Raw genomic sequence first — 24,984 nt, 5'->3', positions numbered from 1 at the left:
GAGTGAGAAGTTTAGTGACAGGGACATGAATTAATTATCTCCATGTACATTACTGTACAATGATACTATAGATTTAATCAGGACGGATTGTTTACTCTGTTGAAATTTGCAAAAACAGTGACTTGAGACCTGTCCTGATTAGCTGGTTAAACATATCACATCATACCAACAATTTACGACGTCAGAAACTCGAGGAAAAGTTCCACTAATTCTTGTACATTTTGTTCTCCGTTCTGACAGGATTAGGTAAGTAATCTTCTTATTTTCGTTTCATGGTTTGTATATCACGTTTGACCCAGGCGAATGATTGCGTTTATAGCAATTTGTAAGTAGTTAGTAAAATTGAGTAATTCAGTGAAAACTTAGCAGTTGTGATGCCTTTCCTGGCATAATCAAAATAGTAGCCTTTATGTGCGGAAAGATTTCAGGTTTTCGTTTCTATAAACAGTGATAAAAATCGCAAAATCCAAACCCACCTCTACTTTTCTGACAAACGAATGCATATTGTAGTTCTTCAATCCTAGTTTGAACTGGCTGTGAAACCAGCTCCATCAGATAGCTTGGAAATGATACGATAATGGTGTTCCAGCAATGAACCATGCAAGACTACAGATGAGGTTGAATGCAAGATTATACTGTTTTCTCTACATGCAGAAGTTTTGAACACTAATAATCAGTTAGACATGCCCATCTCAATCATAATGTGATAGTGATGACGAGAAATTTACTGAGATTACCCAGCATTACTCGTCTTAATTGATGACGGACGGACAACCCGAAAACATATTATGCAGTTTCGCCATTGTCCTTTTGGTTTTGTTCGATATTGTGGTGGTGGTAGTCATGTGACTTGTAATTGCTGGGCGTGAGTGTGGATGGTGGTGATGGTTGTGGCGGTGCATACACTGCAGTTTTCCTGTCGTGCTCTTGGTTTGTTAATGCCACTTTCTGGCGGGGGCATAAAATATCTAATAAACTCACCTCGACACCTCGACACCTCGACGGAAGAATTTCATAAATTTGAATAATTACGCAGTTCTCGCAGCATGCTAGAAGGATTTGAACCAACACTTGCTGTCGGGCGGAAGCTCGGTGGTCTAGTGGAGATGACACCTGTCCGGTGATCAGGAGGTCGCAGGTTCGAATCCTGCTCGAGTATACGCCCATGTTTTGTTTTATTTTTTTATCATGCGCCAGTGTGTTATACTGCCCTCTTACGGGCAGTGTTTGAGATGTATTGTTGTTGTACAACCTTCGCCCCTTTCGTCCGGCAGTTTGTGTTGTGTGAGCATAATAAAGTTTGCTTAAACCTTAACTATTGTGACTGGTTATCCATCTCCGAACGATGTTCATTTAATGGCGTGGTGGCAGCTACATGGGATCAAGTATCCTGCTCTTCCCTCATTACCGATGGATTTTATGCACGATATGGCAGCCAGTTGGTCGGCAAAACGTGTCGTGATAGGTAGTTATGGTTTGCTCGCATCTGCTGTAGTCCCATACATAGCCCTTGAATGGCTGTTCCCTGTCCCCTCTTGAGGCGACGACCTCGCACCCAGGCCCGAGAGAGAGGCCGCCCCTACCAGTATTGTAACCAGAAGTACAATGTACCAGGTACCTTACCGTGTTTATGATTCTGAGCCAATTCAAATCAAGAGAAATGAAAGCAGAAATGAATGGATGACCGAAGATGATTATGTCGGTCTTGATTATGATGATTTCTGTGACGATTATGATGATGAAAGTTATGACAGTTGTGATGAGCCCTTCGGGGACCCCAAACCAACCTCGTCCCCATGATGATAGAGTATTGCATGCTACTCGGTATGATGCAGTCAGTCCCACTGGTCATCCTGTCCCTATGTCTATGAGTAGTTTTAGTGTTAGTGAGTCCAGTCGTTCTACCGTTAGACATAAAGTTCACAGTTGCCCAATATGTCTCGTTGCCAATCGTCCGAACCAGCATCACATCAGTGATTGCTCATTCCTGCCAGAGCATGAAAGAGATATCATTACGTGTGCTCGCCAAGCGGCTTCCATCCTTGGTTACTCTGATTCCATGTGTCCATATGACAATCATCTGGATGATTATGAGTTAGAGTCAGAATGTGATTTCTCAGAAGTTGATGAATGTTGTGATGATCTTCATGACAATGCTTTGGCTACAGATATTGTCTGCTTGTCTACTAGGGTATGTGTTGCTGATTCAGACAGTAGTCTTAGAGATGCAAAGGATATGTCAGAATTAGACTGGTCAATAGGGGTTCAAGACAATTCCTTTTGCTATGATAGTGGCTCATCGGAGTCGGATGAGTTCCACTTCCTGATTGATCAGTTGCCACAGTCTCCAGTAGCTAGTCCCCCAGTGTTGCCTGAAAAGGCCTGTATGTCTCCCTACATTGATCTTGACCATGGTCAACAGACTATCCGGGTTACTCTTGCCAGTGGTTCTCCACAGAACTTCATTGGCTATTTAGTATTCAAGAGTCTTGGAGGTGTTTTACGGACTCTTCTGAGGCTTATCCAGTTGACCATTCTTCACCGTATGCAGTTGTTGGAGGGACGTGCCTAACACTTACCAGAGATGGAAAGGCATTTCTCTTTGAAGGGTTAGTTGTTGACTCTCCGTATGTTATAGTTGAGGCAGGCATTCCGTTCATAGTGTTACACGACATTACCATCCGTCCCGCAAAGCGCCGTATCACAATCGGTGATGGACCTTCGTACACCTATGGTCCTGATCCTCCACCAGAGGTAGATATTCGTCTTTCCTGCACGCCTCCGATGTCTGTCAGCCTTCCCCGGTACAACTCGCCTTCATCTATCTCTGATGATGTGACCGCACCTTCACCAGCCAGCAACAGTCACCACCAAGGCATAGGCCTACACCCTCATTCCCAGGATGCTGAGGCTGCACGTCAGTGTCTAGCTCAGTCGGAGCTAGCCATCATTCCCACCCCTGAGATGAATCGCACCATCCCTGATGTCACCGATGATGATTCCTCTGGTGCCCTAACCACACCTCGTCATCGCTCTGGCTTGCCAGCATGCCAGCCATCTTCAGATGTCAACCAGTGCCCCTCACCCACTGCTGAGCTTCATGTGGATGTTCTCAATATCAGTGTTAGTAGCATCCGCACTCCTTATCAACGCAGTGGCCCCCCAGACCATCCTCGCACTATCGAGATCAACGACCCTCCTGCCCCCCCCCCCCCCCCCCGATACATCCAGAGGACCCCGTGCCTTCACCAGTGCCTCCACTCCTGGAGATACATCTCACGTTCCACGGCGTGAGAAGAGTACTGCTCCTTGTGTTCAGCTCTGCACATTTGTGATGTCTCCAACCTCAGACATTGCTCCTACTCCTCGACCAGGTCACTCCATGGGCTTGCATGTAGGACCCCCTCCTGGCCGTCCTCCAGACATTGACTGTATATTCAGAAGCTCCCTGATAACCCCCATTTTTGACCTCAGCTACCGGGTGTTCCTGGACTCTGGCTTGTGAATTGAATTGTGTGCCACGTGCCTGCTTCATTTTTATAAGTTTGTTAAGCTAATATATTTGTGTATACATGTAATACGATAAATGGATTGTTGTTGATTAAATAATGCAGGATCTTTAAGGTTATCGGTTATTTTTTATCATTATGTATAATGTACATGTGAAATTAGTGCTTAGAAGTGAGACCAAAAAAAAGTGCGATGTATAAGGTTGTGATCTGTTATGTTTCATTTGCAAGGTAATATTGTAAACTTTAGTTGATAATTATGTTAGTTACATTGGAATTTCTTCCTACAATGGGTGAAGTTTGTGTGAATTGTGTATATAGTTCTGCAACTTTTGATATTTTGGCACTCTGAGATTAAAAACTCAGGTTCATTTTTTGTTTGTTTGTTTTTGTGATTGTATGAAATCTATGCACAGCATGCATTTTTTTTTTAGCATACTATATTACAAAATTGCTAATATTTTTGTTTTGGTCTAAAGTGTTTTGCATTGATTCTGATTCATGTCATGTACGGAGACAGTGCATGTCTATTGTTATTGGATGCAAGTACATGTTGTAGTATACATCATGTAAGCAGCCAGTTGACTTGCACATAGCAAGTTGTGCAAATCTGCATAACATGTTTACCGTTTTATGTATGTAGCATACACATGATTTTGACAGCAACTCAAGTATAAGTCAGCATTTTTATGCCTCCGCCACGAAGTGGTGCTGGAGGCATTATGTTTTCGGGTTGTCCGTCCGTCCGTCCGTCCGTCCGTCTTTCCGTCCGTCCGTCCGTCCGTCCGTCCGTCCTTCCGTCCGTCCTTCCGTCCGTCCGTAATGAATTTTGTGGACAGGGTAACTACCAAAACCTTTTGAGGTATCCTAATGAAACTTGGCATGTATGTGTATTAGGGGGTGAAGTTGTGCCTATCAACTTTTGGGTGCACATGCTCAAGGTCAAAGGTCAAAAGGTCAAGGTCAAATGCTTAAAATTTTACTATTTCCCCCATATCTATGCAATGCCTGAAGATATTTTCTGGAAACTTAGTGTATACATGTACTACCCAATTAAGATTCTCTGGTGAAAGTTTGGGGTCATGAGGTCAAAAGGTCAAAGGTCAAAAGGTCAAATAAAATGTTAAATTTTCACTTTTTTCTCTGTATCTTGGAAATTGTTCAAGGTATCTTCATGGAACATAGTATATATATGCATCTACTGACTGGCAGTGGTTATCTAGGGAATTTAGGGTTCATGGGGTCAAAGGTCAGGGGTCAAAGGTCCAGGGCAATACTTCAAAATTTTACTATTTTCCTTATGTTTATGCAATGCGAGCAGGACTTTTTTTTTAACTTGATGTATGCATGTATAACCCAATAGAGATTCTCTGGGATTTTTTTTTGCCAAGAAGGTCAAAGGTCAAAAGGTCAAAGATCAAGTGAAAGTGCTGAACTTAATTCTTTCTCCATATCTCGGAAGTGGCTCAAGTTATCTTGAAACTTAGAACATGCTGAATTTATGTATGTTCTGCCTGACAGTGATTCTCTTATAAATCAAAGGCCAGATGAAAATGATAACAATTTACTGTTCAATACAGAAATTGCGCTTTTTCTCCATACCTTGAAAATTACTCAGTGCATAAACTTATGAAATGGTCAAAGTCAAGTTAAAGTTCTTAAATCCCCAAATACATGCTCTCCTATTCATCCAATAAACATAGGTCAAGGAAGGTAAACATTCAATACATTTGTGACAAACATGTCATTTTAATATTTTGCCAATTTTGTGAAAATGTAATCACACATTGTCCACATGTACTATAGACCTATTAGGAGAATCATGCATTATGGCGGAGGCATACCAGTCGCCATAGCGACATTTCTAGTTATGTTTGTGTTTTTGCCTTTCAGTTTGCCCAGTGTGTATGATTCTTTGAGTCATTTCCTATGTCTTATGTCATACATATTGCACACATGTAGGAGAGGTGAGATTTTTACATACGTATGTATGATGCTCGTTTGATTTTTGTTGTTGTTGCACATGCAAGGGTAGAATATCAGTAACAGGTTTATTGATAAAGAAAAGATAAATGTACGTATGATGATAATTCGTAATTATATGAAGTTTACATGATATGTATGGTAACACATTGTACATGGCATATACAATGTAGTTTTGATGGACCTCATGTAGCTCATTCTTCCCCTTTTTGATATGTAAGAATCATGTGTCAGGTCATATTGTATGGAGTGACGTCAATGTCGGAGTCCCTTTTTTGATACAATTCAAGGACAAAATATGTTTCGGAAGTTTGAGTATGTTTTTAAAAGTATAATACACCGTACAGGTGTATTTGATCTCTGCGTTTTTCTGATACAAATGTATATTGTAATTTGTTTTCATATACAGTACATCTTTTACTGGATGTATCGTTGTCAGTTGTTTCGTTTGGTATATGCCAAAGGGTTGCAGTAATAACTCACATGATAAGTTAATGATGACATTAAGGTTTTAATATTGCTACATCAGATGGGTGGCTTTTCTCAGCGGCTTTCATTCACATGCGTGTCTTACTCATACTGATTTGAATACATGTATCAGGCATTATTATGAACACACCACTTTGTTGTTTTCAATGCCGTGTTGGTTTCATTTGATTTATCTAGGGATTTTTGTCTCTGCGCTTTTAGGGCCTATGTTGATGTCTATTTGGTTCTAATGTAACAACATTGTGTGTGGTGTGTATGTGCTTTAAGACTGTAGAGGAAAGACAGCTATAGTGTAGTGTTTATGTACACTCGCTCCAAATCCCAGTATATGTAGAAGAAAAGTGATTACAGCTGTATGTGCTGTGTTTAACAGTGTTGTAACAAAAGAGTGAATGAGAGTGGGGAGACCATGGTACTTACATGGGCCTACAGTAGTAGTGTTTCATATTGTGAGAAAAGGTAGAAAGTGAGGTAGCTACATGTGTTTTGTATTATATTTGATAGTTGACATTGTGAAATATTTTCTGTTTCATCTACACCGTAAAGTAGTTTGTTTTATTAAGTGTTGTTTTATGATTGGTAGAAGACGTTGTACAGGGTACGATGAGGTTATACATGCATAGCATAGGTTATTGGTATTTTTGTATGGGCATGATTCTGATTGTTGATCCAGTGAGTAAGTACTGTATATGTATAGCAGTGCTTATCATAGTGTAATGTTGGTGTTTCATATAGTCCAGTCAATATATGAAATGACCCACAACTAATTGCAACAGAAACGATTCCACTTGCATTTGACCCGAAAGAGCTATCAAAATAAGATATTAAAAGTTCCCTAAAATTCGAGTGGTGGAACAGTGTCTAATTTGCATAAATTCAAAATGGCTGCCATACAACCTATTTATGCCTATATCTGGGGATATGTAACCCACAGAAAGTAAATTCCGGTGTCTAATCCTATGTTTTTTAGGTCAAGGAATACAATTATGTTATGTATAGCAACTTTCAAACATCCTTTTATGTAGTTTTTGCATATATTTGCATATAATTACATGCAAAATGGCTGCCATAATATTGCCTGCGCAATCTCGTATCTTCGTATATTATTAATGTAGTACACTCAGGAATAAGTCGCTATAATTATATCTGGACATAAAACCGCAGAAAATAGATTCTGGTGTCTAAACCTATATATGTTTTTTAGGTCAGAGAATACAATTATGATATAAGCAGTAACTTTCAAACTTCCCTTTATACATTTTTTTTGCATATACATGTATTTGCATTCAATTAAATGCAAAATGACCGCCGTAGTGCCACTACAGGCTTATATTTCTATCTGTAAAAGGTACCTAGTGATGGTGTCTGTGGTCTTAATTTTACTACTGAGAATCACTGATGTAGAATACGTTCCACTCAGCAATAGTTACCTATATTTCACTAAAAATTTGCATATATTTATAAATAAATCTATTCAAATTACTACCGTGAATATGATTTCAGATATACGAATACAAGCTGCAGAACGTTAATTGTACTGTAATGTCTCATCCAAGATATCAAGGGAAAATTATTATAATACCATTTAAAACCTTGATGATTATCCTACATTGTACACCTAGTGTGTATATTCTTGCATTTATTAAAAGTATTGTATTACATTGTACTCACATTTTCTTGAGATACAGCCTCAAAACAGAAAACAACTGTAAGTAGCATCGAATAGAACATATCTTTATTAACTGTAAATTCAACTTATCTTCCAAAGTGTGCTCAATAGGTACACAAATATTAAAGTCTAAAATTAGGTAGTAGGAATCGTTAAAATATTTCATGATTGCATGATATCTAATGTATTATGTTTTGTAATTTGCCCTCATGTTTACTGCTTATTACTTGTGTCTATGTTGCAATTGTTTATTTCTGCTCTCTTTTTTTTTTTGCCAAAGGAGGGGGGGGGGGGCATGTCATCAAGTTCATGATTATCCATAAGCTACTCTACAAAAGTTTAATGAGTTTGGACATATCTCATATAGCTTTCAAAGTGTGCTTACGGTACACAAAAATTGGTCTTAAATCATTCAGGTTTTTTTTTCAAACATCTTTTTTCTTACCTGCGATGATTTCATGGGCGTCACCAGGGGGGGGGGGGGTGCGTTGGGTGCGAACGCCCCCCCTCTTCAGATCCTTAAGAAAAAAAAAAACTTTCAGTCTGAAATAATTATTCTTTTCTATTTTTTTTTTTAATTTTGCACCAGGGACAAAACAGAAAAAAAAAAACAATTCGCATCCCTGGTTCTGGCAGCACTGATTTTATACAAATCTACTAGTATTCTATACAGTGGTTTACTATGTATCGACCGTACTGTACATCCGTACGGTACGGAGCACGTACACGTTTGCATGTACGTGTGCTACTTACAAGTATGTAGGGTCTATGTACGTTACTTCTGAGCAATCCATATTGCCAGCCCAATAGCGAGCCTTAGCCTCATTAAAAAAAGAGAATGGAGGGGCAAGCATAATTATCATTTTGCCCACAACCCCCCCCCCCCTTGATAATTCCAGAGGCGAGAAAATTTTCTTACCTTCTTTTTTTTTTTGACAGAAAAAAAAAATGTTGCCCCCATAAAAATATTGAAGGGGCAAGGATATTATGATTTTGCCCCCCCCCCATAATTAATAATTCCCGAAATGAGAAGATTTTCTTGCTTTTGAAAGAAAACAAAAATGTTGCCCCCATAGAAATATTGGAAGGCAAGCGCACCATTTGCCCCACCCCACATAATCATAATACCCCGCGATGAAAAGATTTTCTTGCTTTTTTTTGGTTAGAAATCTGTCCAATTATTTCACCCAAAAGCAGTGGCGTAACTACGGAGGGGAGGGCACACGGGGGGGGGGGGGGGTACCCCCCCCCCCAAATCCGCTGGTAAAAAAAAGACTTACCAAAATAGTAATTCAAGGGTTAGTAAACTGCTTTTGAATGAAAGGGTGATCAGAGAAATAAGATATTTTTCTATGATTTCTTTTAACCATAATTAAATAGGTATATAGTGTGAAACATTGTTCAAAAAGCCCGGAGCCGACAAAAGATTTGTGATTCAGCGTGATTCCTGGTTGGCATTCTGACATATGAGCAGGATGTGCGCAGTGTGTACTCAGAACATCCGAACGGCAAAAAGAGTCGCTACAATGTTGCGCAATGTGATGTAGAATTTACACCTTTGTACCTTACGCTTCGTCATATCAAAGCTAGATCATTGATTTTGCAGTGTTGCTTTACAAACTAGTCTATATAAAAATGTCCTGCATTGCCAATAAAAAGACTTGACATGGGCTAATTCCTAACTTTTCATGTGTGATAATGCACAGACACAAACAAACACGCACAATTAGGGATGCTCTAAAGTGCAGATTTTGGGACATCCTTCCGCCGCTTGGTCACTTCGACGCCACCTCGCTGGTCATACCTCCCCCAGTCATGAACATAAACCGACACCCTTGACTACCAGTGGCGGATCCAGGGGAGGGGCACACCGGGCGTCCCCCCCCCTTAATTTCCAAAGCGAAAAAATATAGCTTCAAACGACAGTTTTTGGACTGTAAAATGTAAAATTTTCAAGCTCGCTCTCTTCGCTCGCTCGCATTTAATCGCTATGCAATTCACCTGATGTTGCTGCCAGTAATTGCCAACAGTTCCGCCCGGTGCGCCCCCCCCCCCCTTAATTTCCAAAGCGAAAAAGTATGGCTAAGAACGGCAGTTTTTGGACTGTAAAATGTAAAATTTTCAAGCTCGCTCTCTTCGCTCGCTCGCATTTAATCGCTATGCAATTCACCTGATGTTGCTGCCAGTAATTGCCAGCAGTTCCGCCCGGTGCGCCCCCCCCCCCCCCTTAATTTCCAAAGCAAAAAAATATGGCTAAGAACGGCAGTTTTGGACTGTAAAATGGAAAATTGTCAAGCTCGCTCGCTCCGCTCGCTCGCACGTAATCGTCATGCTCTCCTGATATTGCTGCCAGTAATTGCTAGCAGTTGCGGCCGATACGCCCCCCTCCCCCCTTAAATTCCAATGCGAAAAAATATAGCTACAAACGGCAGTTTTTTTTGACATTGAAAATATCAATGTCAAAATTTCAAGCTCGATCGCTCCGCTCGCTCGCATTTAATTGTTATGCCACTCTCCTGATGTTGCTGCCAGTAATTGCCGGCAGTTGCGCCCGGTGCCCCCCCCCCCTCCTTTATTTCCAAAGCGAATAAAAAATATGGCTCCAAATGGCAGTTTGGGGACTGTAAAATGTCAAAATTTTCAAGCTCGCTCTCTTCGCTCGCTCGCATTTAATGGTTATGCCATTCACCTGATGTTGCTGCCAGTAATGGCCAGCAGTTGCGCCCGGTGCGCCCCCCTCCTTAATTTCCAAAGCAAATATATATATATATATATATATATGGCTACAAACGGCAGTTTTTGGACTGTAAAATGTCAAAATTTCAAGCTCGCTCGCATGTAATCGTTATGCCATTCTCCTGATATTGCTGCCAGTAATGTGTCGTTTCACACCGTCATTCCATAATCCATTTATAGGGGGGACAACCCCCTCCCACAACCTCCCCCCTTGCTCGTTCCGCTTGCTCGGGCTCGGTCGCGTTCATGACATCAGTGTAAGAATTGTTACTAGAAGTTTATTTAAATTATACCATTTATAGGCAAATTGTTCAATAACAGTTTACCTCAAAATGTACTGATACCTTAATCAAGTGGGACTGTTTCAAGTCGATAAAACATGCAAAAAACTTGCATCAAATTGCATTATTTACAACATCAAAATGCAAAAAGTGCTCACCGTGGGAGGGGGACACTCCTTCCCACATCCTCCCCCTCGCTCACTCCTCTCGCTCTTGCTTGGCCGCGTCCATGATATTCAGTGTAAATATCAAAACAGGAAGTTTATTTGGATGATACTATTTTACAGGTAAATTATTCAATAATAATCTATACATCAAAATATACTGCTACCTTAAACAAGTTGGACTGTTTCAAGTCGATAAAACAAGCAAAACATGCATCAAATTGCACCATTCACAACATCAAAATGCAATTTCAGTTCTAACCGTGGGAGGAGGGGGGGGGGGGGGGGGGGGGGACAACAGGCACTTCCACACCCTTCCCCCCCTTACTCGCTCCCTCGCATACTAACCCCCCCCCCCCCCCCCCCCCCCCCCCGATGAAATCCTAGTAACGCCGGTGCCCTTTCCCCGCTTGATTTCCCTCAAACGCACAGTAAAAGTCTAGGGATTGAGAGCTTCCTATATTCCAAATGTCTGTCCAAAAAATCTCGTTACATTAAGTGTCAAAACGCACCCCCCCCCCCCCCTTGAAAAGAAGCTGGTGACGCCCCTGGATTTACATCCATGTTTAGTTGATACTTGTGTCCTTTGTTGCAAAACTTTTGGTAAAGGCATGTTTATCAATGAGCAACATATGACCGTGATAATTTGTATGGAAGTGGATTTTGTCATATTTTGCACGGTTTCACCCAGTGACTCACTGAAAATGTTAAACATTGTGATTTACAGCCAGATACAAAGAAAAGGAAAAAAAAAGGAAATGCCTTAACATTTCTATTACTAGTACTCTGGATTCATCAGTCGATGAATACAAACAGCATCCTTCTCATTGGCTTCAAGCTCATACAACACATATAAATTCTTATAAGTCTTACTTTCACCATTTTTCGTGTTGTATCTGCAGCTTTATTAAAAGAAATGTTTCCTATTGCATTGAGGCTTCGCACTAATAACATTTTCACCAACACACAGTTGTTGTTTTTTAGAAATGCGAGCAGCATGAAGGCTGAATTCAATTTTGCTGGCGAAAAAGCAGTCTTAAGTCAGATAAAAAACAAAATACATAACATCATTTTCTGTTCCTAACCCTTCCAAAAGGTCCCTTCCCTCCAGCTTTTCTTCAAGTTAAACAGTGGAAGGGAAATGACATACAATCATTGGAATTGGGACGATTTGAGGAAGATGTTTAATCAAAAATATGTTCTGATCACTACAGACAAAGCTGCAGCTATTAAGGAACTCCTGAAGAAAGTCTGATGCAACTGCAAGACAGGATGTTAGCAACTGGCAGTGTATAGTTGCAGGGCAAGCAGATTTGACTGCACACAACCCATACCAGTGTCAGATGCGGGCCATTATATATCAGACACTTGTAATGTTGTATTTCTAAAATATGTGAGGAGTGAGATTATGCTGTTCTAATTGGTGACTAGGAATAAGAAGCATTCTCGAAAGACATCGACACAGTTTACAACAAACGTTAGACTTACCACGCTTCAGTATGAAATGGAGCCGAGATCCTGTTTGCTTTAAATTAATCAACTGCAATTTCACACCATCCTAGTATACTCGTTTTTCACTGTTATCATTGATCTCTATTTTGAGAGATCACATTACATACCTTAGTATCTGTATTATCACAAGCTAGAAAATGAAAATGATGTACAGGAAACGAAAGTTTTCTTGAAATCAAGTGACTTTGATCCATTAGATTTTAAACTCATCTTAGCCATAGGTTCAAGACAGCAAAAAAGATTCAAGCTAATATTGCAAATAGCCATCATTTATATTCTACTGTCCGGTCGTCGGTCATGCATACATTTTCAAAAACCATTTCCAGGTTCTCTTTTAAAAAAACCCATGTAATGACAGATTTTCAACAAACTAGGCAAGTAGCATCCCAAGGATGATAGACTTTCAAGGTGTTCAAATAGACACCATATTCCGAAAGGTCCCAGAACCCCGAAATTAAGGAATCTATTATAAAAAAAAACTCCCGTCACACACACACACACACACACACACACACACACACACACAAGTAGAACCAAGTGTAACAGAGCTAGTACTAATGTACAAAGTTGAATATCTTCGAGATTGCATATAGATTTAAGTTTACTTTCACAGTTTAACTTGTTTTCGAAATATTACACATTATATATCTATATTGACAGCAAATCTTGCACATATAGACGTGGCTGGTGTTGAGTAGCACCCCTTTAATCATCGAGCTTTCGGGCGAAAAGCCCTTCTTCAGGATTGTGTTGGTGCTGAGTGTGGTCTTATAGTGTTGTCTGTGTACAGCTCTTCTCTGACCGTATATAAACCAGCGACTTACCTGTGTTGGACTTTCCAATGAAATAGTGACTTCATTGTCAAGGACTTGGTGTGTCCCATGGTACAGAACATGTTATATACCTCATTTCCAGAATCCTCTCATCTGATTGGTTAAAAGGGGAGTCATGAAAATAACTGTGCCCTATTTTTGAGTTACTGTGACCGGGGCGCGTTTTTTTTTAAGACGGCACAGATTGGGGCATGGCGCGTGTTAAACCTATGGGAAAAACGTTGGGTTAGGGTTTTTGGTTATGGTTAGGGTTAGGGTTAGGGTTAGGGTTGGGGTTAGGGTTAGGGTTAGGGTTAGGGTTAGGGTTAGGGTTTGATGGTTAGGGTTAGGATTAGGATTAGGGTTAGGTTTAGGGATAGGGTCCCCGATAGATTTTTAGTTTCCCCAATCTGTGCCGTCTAAAAAAAAACACGCGACCGGGGCCCGGGCACAGTTAGTAAATAGGTTTTAGAGACAGTCGCGACCCCGTACACATAGATTGTTCTATGTACGCACCAATGATACGACCGCCGCGCATTCGATCAGCGTGCTGTAAAAGAGACTAGCGGACTGGTTTGGAGACAGTCGCAACCCCGTTACTTTGTTACGGTAGTACACGTACACTGTATGTACACATAGCTACAGATGATCACTGTGTACGTGCGCACCAATGATACGACCGCCGCGCTGTCAATCAGCACTGATTACGAGTGCTGTAAAAGAGATTAGAATCTATATTTTCGGTATCTAGGCCTATATTTCGAAATCTATATTTTCGGTATATAAAACAAATAATGACTGCTTGATATTCGGGGTACAGTTAAAATTATGTAGGCCCTCGGTGATGTGAAAACCATAACCATGCCCTCAGCTTCGCTTCGGGCATAGTTACGGTTTTCACATCACCTCGGGCCCATAATTTTAACTGTGCCCCTCATAGCAGTCATTATTTGTATACTGTATCATGACTGACGTACAAGCTCAACCTTCGCAAAATTTCATGCTGATGCTTGTCTGTCTTAATAATATGTTCTGTTGCTTTGTGTTTAAACTGATCTATTGTGGAGCCAGTATCATCCTTCAAGACATTGTACGTAATTCACATCAGATTATATCAATCATATTTCCTTAAACATTTCTCAGATATCACAGTGTCCTTTGGCAATCACAATCAGTAATGCTGAAATAACAGTTTCTTTTCCTTGTGCCTTTAGCAGTATTTCTCTTATCCTTTCATAATGCAATATTCCATAGCATGTTACGTCAATGTCATTGTAACCTGCATGCTTGTTAGCATTAAAAATAATTCCCTTTGGATGACGTTGATATTCTAATAGTTGTTACCTGTATTCATATTTTTTCAGAAGCCATTATCTTTAATTGAATGAATCAAATAGACAACAGTACTTCTTCCCAATGTGTTGTCAGCCACTTTATATAATTTTCACGTGAAACAGAGTTACAAACCTGATATTTGCACTCATTTGAGGTAGGCTGTATGTGTGTATATGCAAGTCACTATTCCATGATTTTGCAAGATAATCGTGCCATATTAAATTAATGCATACAAAGGCTCTGTAGGTGTCACTACAGATACATTGTACTACGTTTTAACAATTTTCCGTGTGTGCTTTTAAACATTTCGTTTTGTTGAAATAAAAGTAAATCTCAAGTCTGGCTTCTGGTCAGCATTTTTATAGATTTTCATTTTCATTTTTTTCCCCAGATGAACAGCAAGTGCATTGGTATGCATCTTCTAAACTATTAATAATAGAACATACTTGCTGAAATTTTATATTTATTTATCTAGATATGATTTTACTTCTGTAATGCTGAACTATTGTTATATTTCCACAGATAGTTTAATTTTCCGGATGAACGTAAGGGAAACATTGTACAGTTTGTCATACTGACAGAATAAAGATTACATTGTAAATATAATTTCATCAGTATTATGTAATCTGTATTTGTATACATGTCTAAAGATAGGATGAAAATGTTGGTTGAAAGTGCAGTTCTGTGTTGTGCTTTTTCATCTTGCTGGACAGAGTAAAATGCTCAAAGGTACAGTACAGTCATACAACCTGGAGTACAGTTAATGTGATACAAACATATTGATAACTTTGTACTATTTTAGATCAGTTTCAACCCAGGAGATTTCAAGCACTTGCTTTAAGAGTCAAAGGTCATTAGTGCTAGCAGGTTGGAAAGGAATTTTTTTTTTTGTTATGTTATGATTTTTTGTCATAAATATATTAATTCAGTACGTTTCCCTTTGCAACAATAGCTAATAAATCATGTAGAAACAGTACTTGACAACTGGGAAATTCACCTGCACCTGATTTGAGACTTGCGGAAGACGTCAACCTTTTTTTTATGTCATTGAAATGGTGGTATTCTGTCCCAGGTCTATGGCTGTATTGTACCTTTAAGTGCATTTGCTATTTCTTATTTTTAATCCCCAAAACTAGATTATGAGGAGAGACAAGTACATCATTTAATTGTGTCTGGCACTATGGCAAAGAAACAGAAACAACAACATGCCTCACTACTGTACAACATCAGTTTGAGAGAGAAAGATGTTAAAAATGTTTTCTATTGTTTTCATTTTAATCCCAAACTTATCATTATTATGCTAATCAAGTAATTAATATTTCTACAGTGTAATCAAACATACAAATTACACAAAATATTGATAAGTGATATTTATGATTTCAGCGATATTGAAAGTGTGTTGTAGTGATTGTAATGTGGGAACTATCGCCGTTTTTGGCAGCACACTTTAATATCTTTTGTTTTTTATTGTTTTTAATTGGCTCTTACTTTAAATTGATAAGACAAAGAACACTAATTTCCTAATATCATATGGTAAAGTGTGTCTGAAGTGTGTGTGTGATATTTGAGGGTGATTGCTTGAATATGAGATACTGTTGCTATGGAGTTTGTGTCAGCATGTAAAATGTTCTGTTTTGGGGAAAGTTCATTGAACTTTGAAAGCGATTATCTCAGTTTCATGTTTTCATACCTTATCAACTTAAATTTCTCATAACTTCGTCAAATTTTATTCAAAATTTTCAAATTGGGTATCATATGAAAGAGGACAAAATTCCCTACAAGATGAAATGAAAAACTCATTTTTGGTTTTTGCCGACAAGAGCCTGATTTTGCCAAAGTGGGTCACTTATATATATATATATATATATATATATATATATATATAGCAATAATAAAGTCACAACAGAGGAATGCAGGGAATGCATTAATAGCCAATCTTGATTTAATGAATAATCCAAATTTTCGAGGAACCTTCCTCTTCTTCAGGGATGACAGTGCGAATATTCACAATGATTATTCATTAAATCAAGATTGGCTATTAATGCATTCCCTGCATTCCTCTGTTGTGACTTTATTATTGCTATTTCTAGTACTGCCAATACGCGGAACAACTACAATATATATATATATATATATATATATATATATATATATATATATATGTATATATATATATGTATATATATATATATATATATAATGGATTACAAGTATCATTCGATATATATATATATATATATATATATATATATATATATAATGATACTTGTAATCAATGTGTTGGTACCAGTACAGAAACGATGACGAATCAGGGTGGTAATGCATTTCAGTCCAACAGTGCTATTTAGTCAGACCAAATTTTCGACGCAAACATTCGTCTTTCTTCACAATTGTCATTGTCGATCCTGAGGAAGATGAATGTATCCGTCGAAAATTTGGTCTGAATAAATAGCACTGTTGAACTGAAATGCATTACCACCATACTTCGTATATATATATATATATATATTACGGGTACCATCTACCCCAACCCCAACCCCCCCTCCACCCCAGGCCACAGGATGCCCAAAGGCACCTTAAATATTACCTATAGGTGAGGACGCCTTGGGGCTGGGACCAAATTATTGGGGCCACTTTTGATTTTTGATCCTCTTTTTGAAAACATATGGTCAAATTTTCAACAAACTTAGTACTGTAGGTGCATTTATCGCTAGTGTCATGAATATATGAACATCATACCTCCCTGGGCCATGGAGGTCCCTAAAGGCTTGTAGATATGGCCCTTCCCAAAGTCTTCCAATTTCCTCTCTCCCAAGTAATAGTCTGTAAGAATGCATGGAAGGTGAACTTGAGATACTCGAGTGAGGGCTGGACCCCTGGGTCTTTTATTCAGAAAGTGAGTGAGTGACATGGTATCCTGATATGACAAGAACATTCTCTAAACAAATGTCCAAACTCATGAAGCTTTTGTAGAGTAGCTTATGGATATAAGCTACTCTTAATTTGAATAGATTTATGTATAAATATATGCAAATTTTTAGTGAAATATAGGTAATTATTCCTGATTGGAACGTTTTCTACAACAGTGACTTTCAGCAGTAAATTAAGACCATAGACACCACCACTGGGTACCTTTTACAGATAGAGATATAAGCCTGTAGAGGAATTATGGCGGCCGTTTTGCATTTATTGAATGCAAATATATGCAAAAAATGTATAAAGGGAAGCTTGAAAGTTATTGCTAATATCATAATTGTATTCCCTGACCTAAAAAAACATAGGTTTAGACACCAGAATATATTTTTTGTGGGTTTTATGCCCAGATATATAGCGACTTATTCCTGAGTGTACTACATACTACTAAATCAATTCGGCATAACGGGCCTGATATTTGGAATTCACTCCCTCTCCACATAAAACAGTGCACATCTCTCTATTCCTTTAAGGCAAATACAAAGAAATATTTCTTGGCACAATATCATACGGTACAGTAATCATTAAACATGTACCTCTTATACTCAACAACAAGGCAATATTTTGGTCCACCCCCTTTTCCCTTTCTTTTACTTTGCTGCTTGACCCTTCGCCCATATTATAACATATTCAATCATTTTCTTAGAAGTGCTGACCATCAACACTTTCGCGCTTCATCACCTGCACACGCACTCACAGGCACCACTCCTGTTTACCAAGTAATTGTATAAAACTGGATTTACATGCATTTTAACATGGCCCATCCGTATTAGTGTTCAAGTACTACAATAAAAAATGGTAATTTAACTCTGGCTGTCCGTCTGTTCAAGCACGGCTTATAACGGCGGCCCTCTGCATTATATGTATATATTATATATTGTACTGTGAATCAAGTCATTATTGGCCATATAAACATTTTGTATGTTATTTAACGTTTCATTTGTCTTTATATACAAAATATGACTTACTATGTAATATGTCAATAATTTTCAGAATTGTATTTGTGTAATTGAACCTGCCTTTGTTATTTTTGTATTCTGAAAGAAAATATGAAATGCAGAAAATAAAATCTTTTCAAACAAACAAATCTTTTCAAACATTAATGGTATACGAAGATACGGGCTTGCACAGGCAATATGGCGGCCATTTTGCATGTAATTATATGCAAATATATGCAAAAACTATATAAAGGGATGCTTGAAAGTTGCTACAGATAACATAATTGTATTCCTTGACCTAAAAAACATAGGTTTAGACACCGGAATTTACTTTCTATTGGTTACGTATCCCGAGATATAGGCATAAACAGGTTGTATGGCGGCCATCTTGAATTTATGCAAATTAGACACTGATCCACCACTCGAATTTTAGGGAACTTTTAATATGTTATTTTGATAGCTCTTCCGGGTCAAATGCAAGTGGAATCGTTTCTGTTGCAATTAGTTGTGGGTTAACCCACTTTTTGTCGTATTTTGACTGGACTAATATTAGTTGGTTGTCAGTCAGTCCATACAAGTTTCTAGAGACTGTGTCTATATGGGGATAATGTTTGTATTAATGTTATCAAATCATTGAGTATTCGTAATGTGGTCTAGCTAGCTATCCACATCATTAGTCAGAAGTTTGATTGTTAAATTCCACACACATTCTTGGCATATTGAATGTGCATGATTATTCCATAGCCAAGGGTTTTCCATTGTGTTATGTAGAAGAAGACAGAAAGAAGAAAGTGATCGCGCCAGTGTGTTATACTGCCCTCTTACGGGCAGTGTTTGAGATGTATTGTTGTTGTACAACTTTCGCCCCTTTCGGCCGGCAGTTTGTGTTGCGTGAGCATAATAAAGTTTGCTTAAACCTTAACTATTGTGACTGGTTATCCATCTCCGAACGATGTTCATTTAATGGCGATGGCTACTACTAAAACACTGATCAATGCAGTGCTTATTTACGTCGATGTAGGGCAATTTGTCAATCAGTTGCAACTCCTTGCATGTCGTCACTTTCTACGTAATGGTGAAAAGAGAAGCCTGACACAGCCTTTGACATCCTTATACCAAAGTAGTCAGGAAACTGGTCAAAAGATTCAAAGAAATTCTTCAAATTTTTTTCTTTCATTTCTTCTCGTTTTACTCAGAAACATCACCATGACAACCAGTGTCAATGGCCTCGTGACATGTAACCTCCAGTGTCCCATTTGCCTAAACACCTTCGTTGATCCAAGGCTCCTGTCCTGCTCCCACACCTACTGCAAAGACTGTTTGAAACGACTCTCAAAATCTCAGAAAGGGCGCGAGATAACATGTCCACTTTGCCGCAAGATCACCATCGTCCCTAAAGGAAAGGTTGATCTCCTGCAGCGTAGCCAAACAATCAAGGCTGAAATCGAAGATGTCAAAAAACAGACACAAGTCTGCACTGCATGTCGTGGAAACAAGATAGCCATCACCTACTGCCAAGAATGCGAAGACTACATGTGCGTCAACTGCCACAAGACTCACAGCAAGTGGGACAAGTTTGCGGGACACGAGGTTGTGAAGGTGGAAGACGTTATTTCGGGGGTAGTTTCCAAGAAGGAGAGCCGTAAATGTAAGAAGCACAAGTCTGAGGACGAGGGGTGTTTCTGCGTCGAGTGTAAGAGGTTTGTCTGCTTCCGGTGTGGCATGATGGAACACACTCAAGCAGGGCACAAGGTTCTTGACGGCAAAGAGCATGAAGATGAACTGAAGGAGAAATTCGACGAGCTACGTGACCGATCAGACGTCAAGATGTCGAAGATTGAAGCATATATCGTGTTCGTCGAGGAACAGGAGGCAGAGATGAATCAAGTCCTGGAGAAGCTCTCCCGACAGATCGAGCAGACATGCGAGGAGTGGATCGAAGAGCTTCAAGAGAAAAGAGACCATTTGATTAAAGATTGTACGAGGCGTATCGAGGTATTTAACAGAGAGCTGCAAGCCATGAGATGTGCCAGTAAGCTACAGATCAGTCAGATCATAGAAGTAAGTGAGCTTCTTCAGAATAATATGAAGAAAACTCTTGAGGGCGATGAGCTGACTGCGCACACCACATATTGTCAAACGCTGGAAGACATTCTTGGAAAGATTGATCCCGATTTCGAACGGCCGCGAAATACGACTTTACGAGGACAGCGCGTCGCTTTTCAGCAGATTAGACGCGGAGAGACAGGTTTGAAAGAGCTTGATCTTGGAAAGATTGTTATTCTATCGCTGCCCCCGAAGCTGCCGCCTGCGCCGTCGTCGTCGCAGCCTGCGAAGCTGCCTCCCCCGCCGCGGTCGTCAAGGAGTTCCACGCCGCCGCCATCGTCTTAGAGGGTTCCTCCGGCGCCGTTATCGTCGTCGAGGAGTCCCCGGCCGCCGCCGAGGATAGATTGATTTGATTTGATTTCTGCATTCTGCATTGCTTTTTTCGCGATTCCCACCCCGCCGCCGCCGTCGTCGTTGCGGACAATTGAGTACTGGCCACGTTTATTTAGGGATTTTATTAAAATATTCTTTCGCAGATATCCTGGTGTATCATTAATAAACTTTAATGAGAGCGCCCTTGCTGTGTCCGTTTTGATACACAGAAAAGATGATTTTTTTTTTAAAGGATCTGCTATACTGAATGTTCCTATTTGTCTCAAAACTCGTATTGAGGTGAGCATGGTGAAATTGTTAAACCCCGCACTATTTTTTGATGCTGCCAGGGGCGGATCCTGGATTTCATGGCGGGGGAGGGGGGGGGGGGAACCAGGTTCAAAAGTACCGACTTGGAAAATACAGTACTGAGAAATGTGCGCGAAGTTCCTTACAGCAGGGGATTCTGATAATTCATAAAATCTCTTAAATGCTTCATCGGATGCTTTGCGGAATTTTGAATACATCGCCATGCCAACAGTTATCCTTTGTTCGTTTATATGAAATGGTCAAGCGACTGAAGTCTGAAATTTTGAGTGCCTTGAACCAAATTTTGGAACATACTGATGTTCATCCCACAATGCTTATCAAATTATAAAGCTGCAACACTTTCTGAAAAGGTGGAGAACGTAAAATTGTTATATCTGTTATCATCTCAAGATGAAGTGTAATGAAGACGATGTTAAAGGGGATGGCTAGTAACTGATCAGTGGGAATCAGTGGGAATGCTGGAGGATGATTGTTCCAATCCTTGTGGGATTCATTTAAGAGTACATTATATATCTATTGTTGTGTGAAAATTATTTGCTTCAGAATGGTCTCATATTCACGTAATGTGCAGTTTAATGTTTCCAGGTTAGCGTCCCTGGTCAGTGACGGGGCATTAATCTGCACATTACGTGAATATGAGACCGTTCCGAAGCAAATAATTTTCACACAACAGTAGATATATAATGTACTCTTAAATGAATCCCACAAGGATTGGAACAATCATCCCTCAGCATTCCCACTGATTCCCACTGATCGGTTACTAGTCATCCCCTTTAAAACTTGCTTTTTGTCGAGCCCACCAGAGGTTAGGGGAATCTAAGGGATCGCCTTCCGTCCGTCCGTCCGGCGTCCGTTCTTAACGCTACACTGAGTACTTCATTTTCACTCAAACTTGGAGGGGAGGGTGGTTATACAAAGTTACACATTTTTACTAAGCATGAAAGTCACCTCAAGGTCAAAAGTCACAGGCGGGGGTCAATGAACTTCAGGGCCCAATGTTAGGTTTTTACGGCGCATTCTGATTATGGTTCATAACTTTTGATCCACATGTCTGTTTGTGACCAAACTTTGATGGTAGATATCCCTTGGGGAGTTGAAGGTCACCACAAGGTCAAAAGTCACATACAGGGGTTAACAAACTTTTAGGGCCTAATGTTAAGGTTTTTACGGCGCATTTCGATAATGGCTTATAAGTTTTGATCCCTAAGTCCGTTTGTGTCTTAACTTGGACAGTAGATGTCCCTTGGGGAGTTAAAGTTCATCACAAGGTGAAAGATCACAGACAGAGGTCAACGAACTGTAGGGCCCAATGTTAAGGTTCTACGGCGCGTTTCGATTATGGATCATAACTTTTGATCAATATGTCAGTTTGTGACCAAACTTGGCTGGTAAATGTCCCTTGGGAAGTTGAAGGTCATCACAAGATCAAAGGTCATAGGCGGGGTCAATGAACTTCCGGGAGTTAGAAAAAAAAAAACGATTACAGTTCGTTATTCCGAAAGTTCGTTATTCCGAAGGTTCTTTAGTCCGAAGGTTCGTTATTCCGAAGGTTCGTTATTCCGAAGATTCGATCGTTCATCCGAAAATGAAACAAAGCTTGTTATTCCGAAGGTTCGTTATGGACTCTATGATTGCATGTCGGATCAACGAACCCTATTTCATTTTTGGATTAACGAACCTTCGGAACAACGAACCTTCGGAATAAGGCCACAAATGTTCGGATTAACGAACCCTTTTTCATTTTCGGGTTAGCAAACCTCCAGGTATAGGGGATTTGTGTTTCGGATCAACGAACCTTCGGAATAACGAACAGCACCTGAAAAAAAAAATAATTTCTTCTTCGCAAATGGGGGAGACACAATCAATTAACACTTGCCTTGTGTTTCATATTGTTTTTACCGCTTATAAGTTGCAACACGCGAACAAAACTTATAACCCCAAATGTTTATAAAGGCAGTAATCTTCCAATATCTATTGGGAATAAAATAAACGAATCCACATTGAAAAGCACAAAGGCCCGAATTAACGAAGGTTCAGTTCAGTTCAGTTCAGTTTTATTCACCATCAATTTAGGAGTATACAATAAAAAACATACACAAAGATACATAACTATATACAAAGCAAACAAAAACAAAGCAGAAAACAATTAAACTTGATGGTGGGAACCCCAGGAGAAGCAGTGCTTATAAATAGGGGCCCCAGTAATGCTTAAATATTAAGGTGGTACAATATTGAAACCATGGTTTAAACCATGGACAAATTGTATAGAGCGCCAAGTGTCGCATGGCATATTTCGTCACGAAATCAGTCATTTCGTCAACGAAATGATCATTGGTATCATTGGTATCACCTGCTTGAGCTTTCGAGGGGGGAGCTGGCATTTTGTACCCAGGACAACTTGTACATCTTTCGTAAGACCTTCTCTGTCTCCTAAATGGACATGACGGTGTTCCTCCTTCTGCTTCTTTTGATCTACTCCCTTTTCTTTTTTAATGCTTCTTCCTCCTATGTTCAGTCCCAGATCTTGATGACTATCGAGACCTTTGCCTTTTGTCAGTTAAAGAAATGTATGATGTATTGATTCTCCCTGTCTTGTTTACTTGCAACTTGCTTTGCACCTTCTTCACCTTTCTTCATGCATGACATAGTTACCTTATATCTTTGTGCATCACAACTCTTCAACAAAGTCACCAATCAAATACTACACTGTAAAAACATCGGTGTTAGATTTAACACCACGGGTGTTAAATCTAACACCGATCAAACTTCAATAAAGGACCACACCCACAGGTGTTAAAAATGCACTGTGATGGTGTTGAAAAGTGTTCACCTGACACTTCGTGGTGTTAATTTGACACTGTACCTGGTGTTATTTTGACACGGTACTGGTGTTAATTCAAAAATGACACCACATGGTGTTGATTTGATATTTGCTGGTGTTAATATCAATGGTTTAACACCCGTCCAGCTTCAATAAGGGACCACACCAGCTGGTGTTACTTTGGTGTAAATTTATTTTCACATTTTTTCAAAAATCTAGTATTTCAATGTAAAATTCTTGATCGTCTTGTTTAAATAAAAAATCAAGAAGAAGTGCAGTTACTAAGAAACTCTTCAAAAAACAGTTTAAAATTTGGAAATGACACCCGTAGGTGTTAATTTAACACCATAAATGAGCACCGAAAATTTAACACCAGCTCGGTGTTCACTATTTAACACCGGACTTTTTGCAGTGTATAAGTACATGACATTTATTATGTTTCCAGTTTTTTTTTGAATGTTTGAAGTATGTGATATCCAACCTGTACCTTCTTTGAAATCTTCATTCCTTTCATCTTTGTCAAGCAACAACTGATGTGGTTTGATTTTGTACGGGTTTAGCAGTATCATATATGATTTAGAGAATTTGTAGAATTTGTAGAATTTTGTTGACTCTTTCGACCCCCCTCTCGGGTTATGGAAGTACAAACAAATATAGAATATAAATAACAGTTTAACAGACTAGTAAATACAATTCTTGTAGATTATACATAACCACACAAAGATATAAAAAATGCAGTGATAGCGTGACGGGAACGTCGACTACATGAACCAGGATATGTAACTAAAGAAATAATCATACAGTGTATATCTTGTCATCACTTTTGACCTTCTTTTGTAGACTATTATAGTACATGCCTCAGAATACAGATATTGTTACATTAACTATTAATGTGCACAGAACAACATACTCTTGTCATAAGGGTAAGAGTTAAGTTCTTTGCATGATGTTAAACAGTTGATCATCACTGTTTGTGCAAAAATATTTGAAATATATTTAAGATGAGAAAAAAAA

The 24,984-nt window shown here is 39.3% G+C and overlaps 1 protein-coding gene across 1 annotated transcript; it reads left to right on the top strand.

Annotated features, from left to right (window-relative positions):
* Nucleotides 1–20,792, top strand: LOC139741737 (E3 ubiquitin-protein ligase Midline-1-like). The gene is made up of 2 exons (XM_071652320.1): nt 1–246; nt 19,598–20,792. Exon 2 carries the CDS (start codon nt 19,608–19,610, stop codon nt 20,790–20,792), a length of 1,185 nt encoding a protein of 394 aa, XP_071508421.1. The 5' UTR covers nt 1–246; nt 19,598–19,607.
* Nucleotides 20,793–24,984: the final 4,192 nt, after the last annotated feature.

This window comes from Diadema antillarum, unplaced genomic scaffold (assembly GCF_040938485.1).
Source record: "Diadema antillarum isolate AM-2024a unplaced genomic scaffold, OU_Dant_1.0 seq00000949_RagTag, whole genome shotgun sequence".
In the NCBI taxonomy this organism is placed as follows: Eukaryota; Metazoa; Echinodermata; class Echinoidea; order Diadematoida; family Diadematidae; genus Diadema; species Diadema antillarum.
The sequence above is the reverse complement of the archived record's forward strand: the minus strand, read 5'-3'. Positions and strand labels throughout refer to the sequence as shown.

Bases quoted from the DNA above. Each gene is read 5' to 3' on its own strand.
- LOC139741737 (XM_071652320.1), top strand. From the start codon at position 19,608: ATGACAACCAGTGTCAATGGCCTCGTGACATGTAACCTCCAGTGTCCC.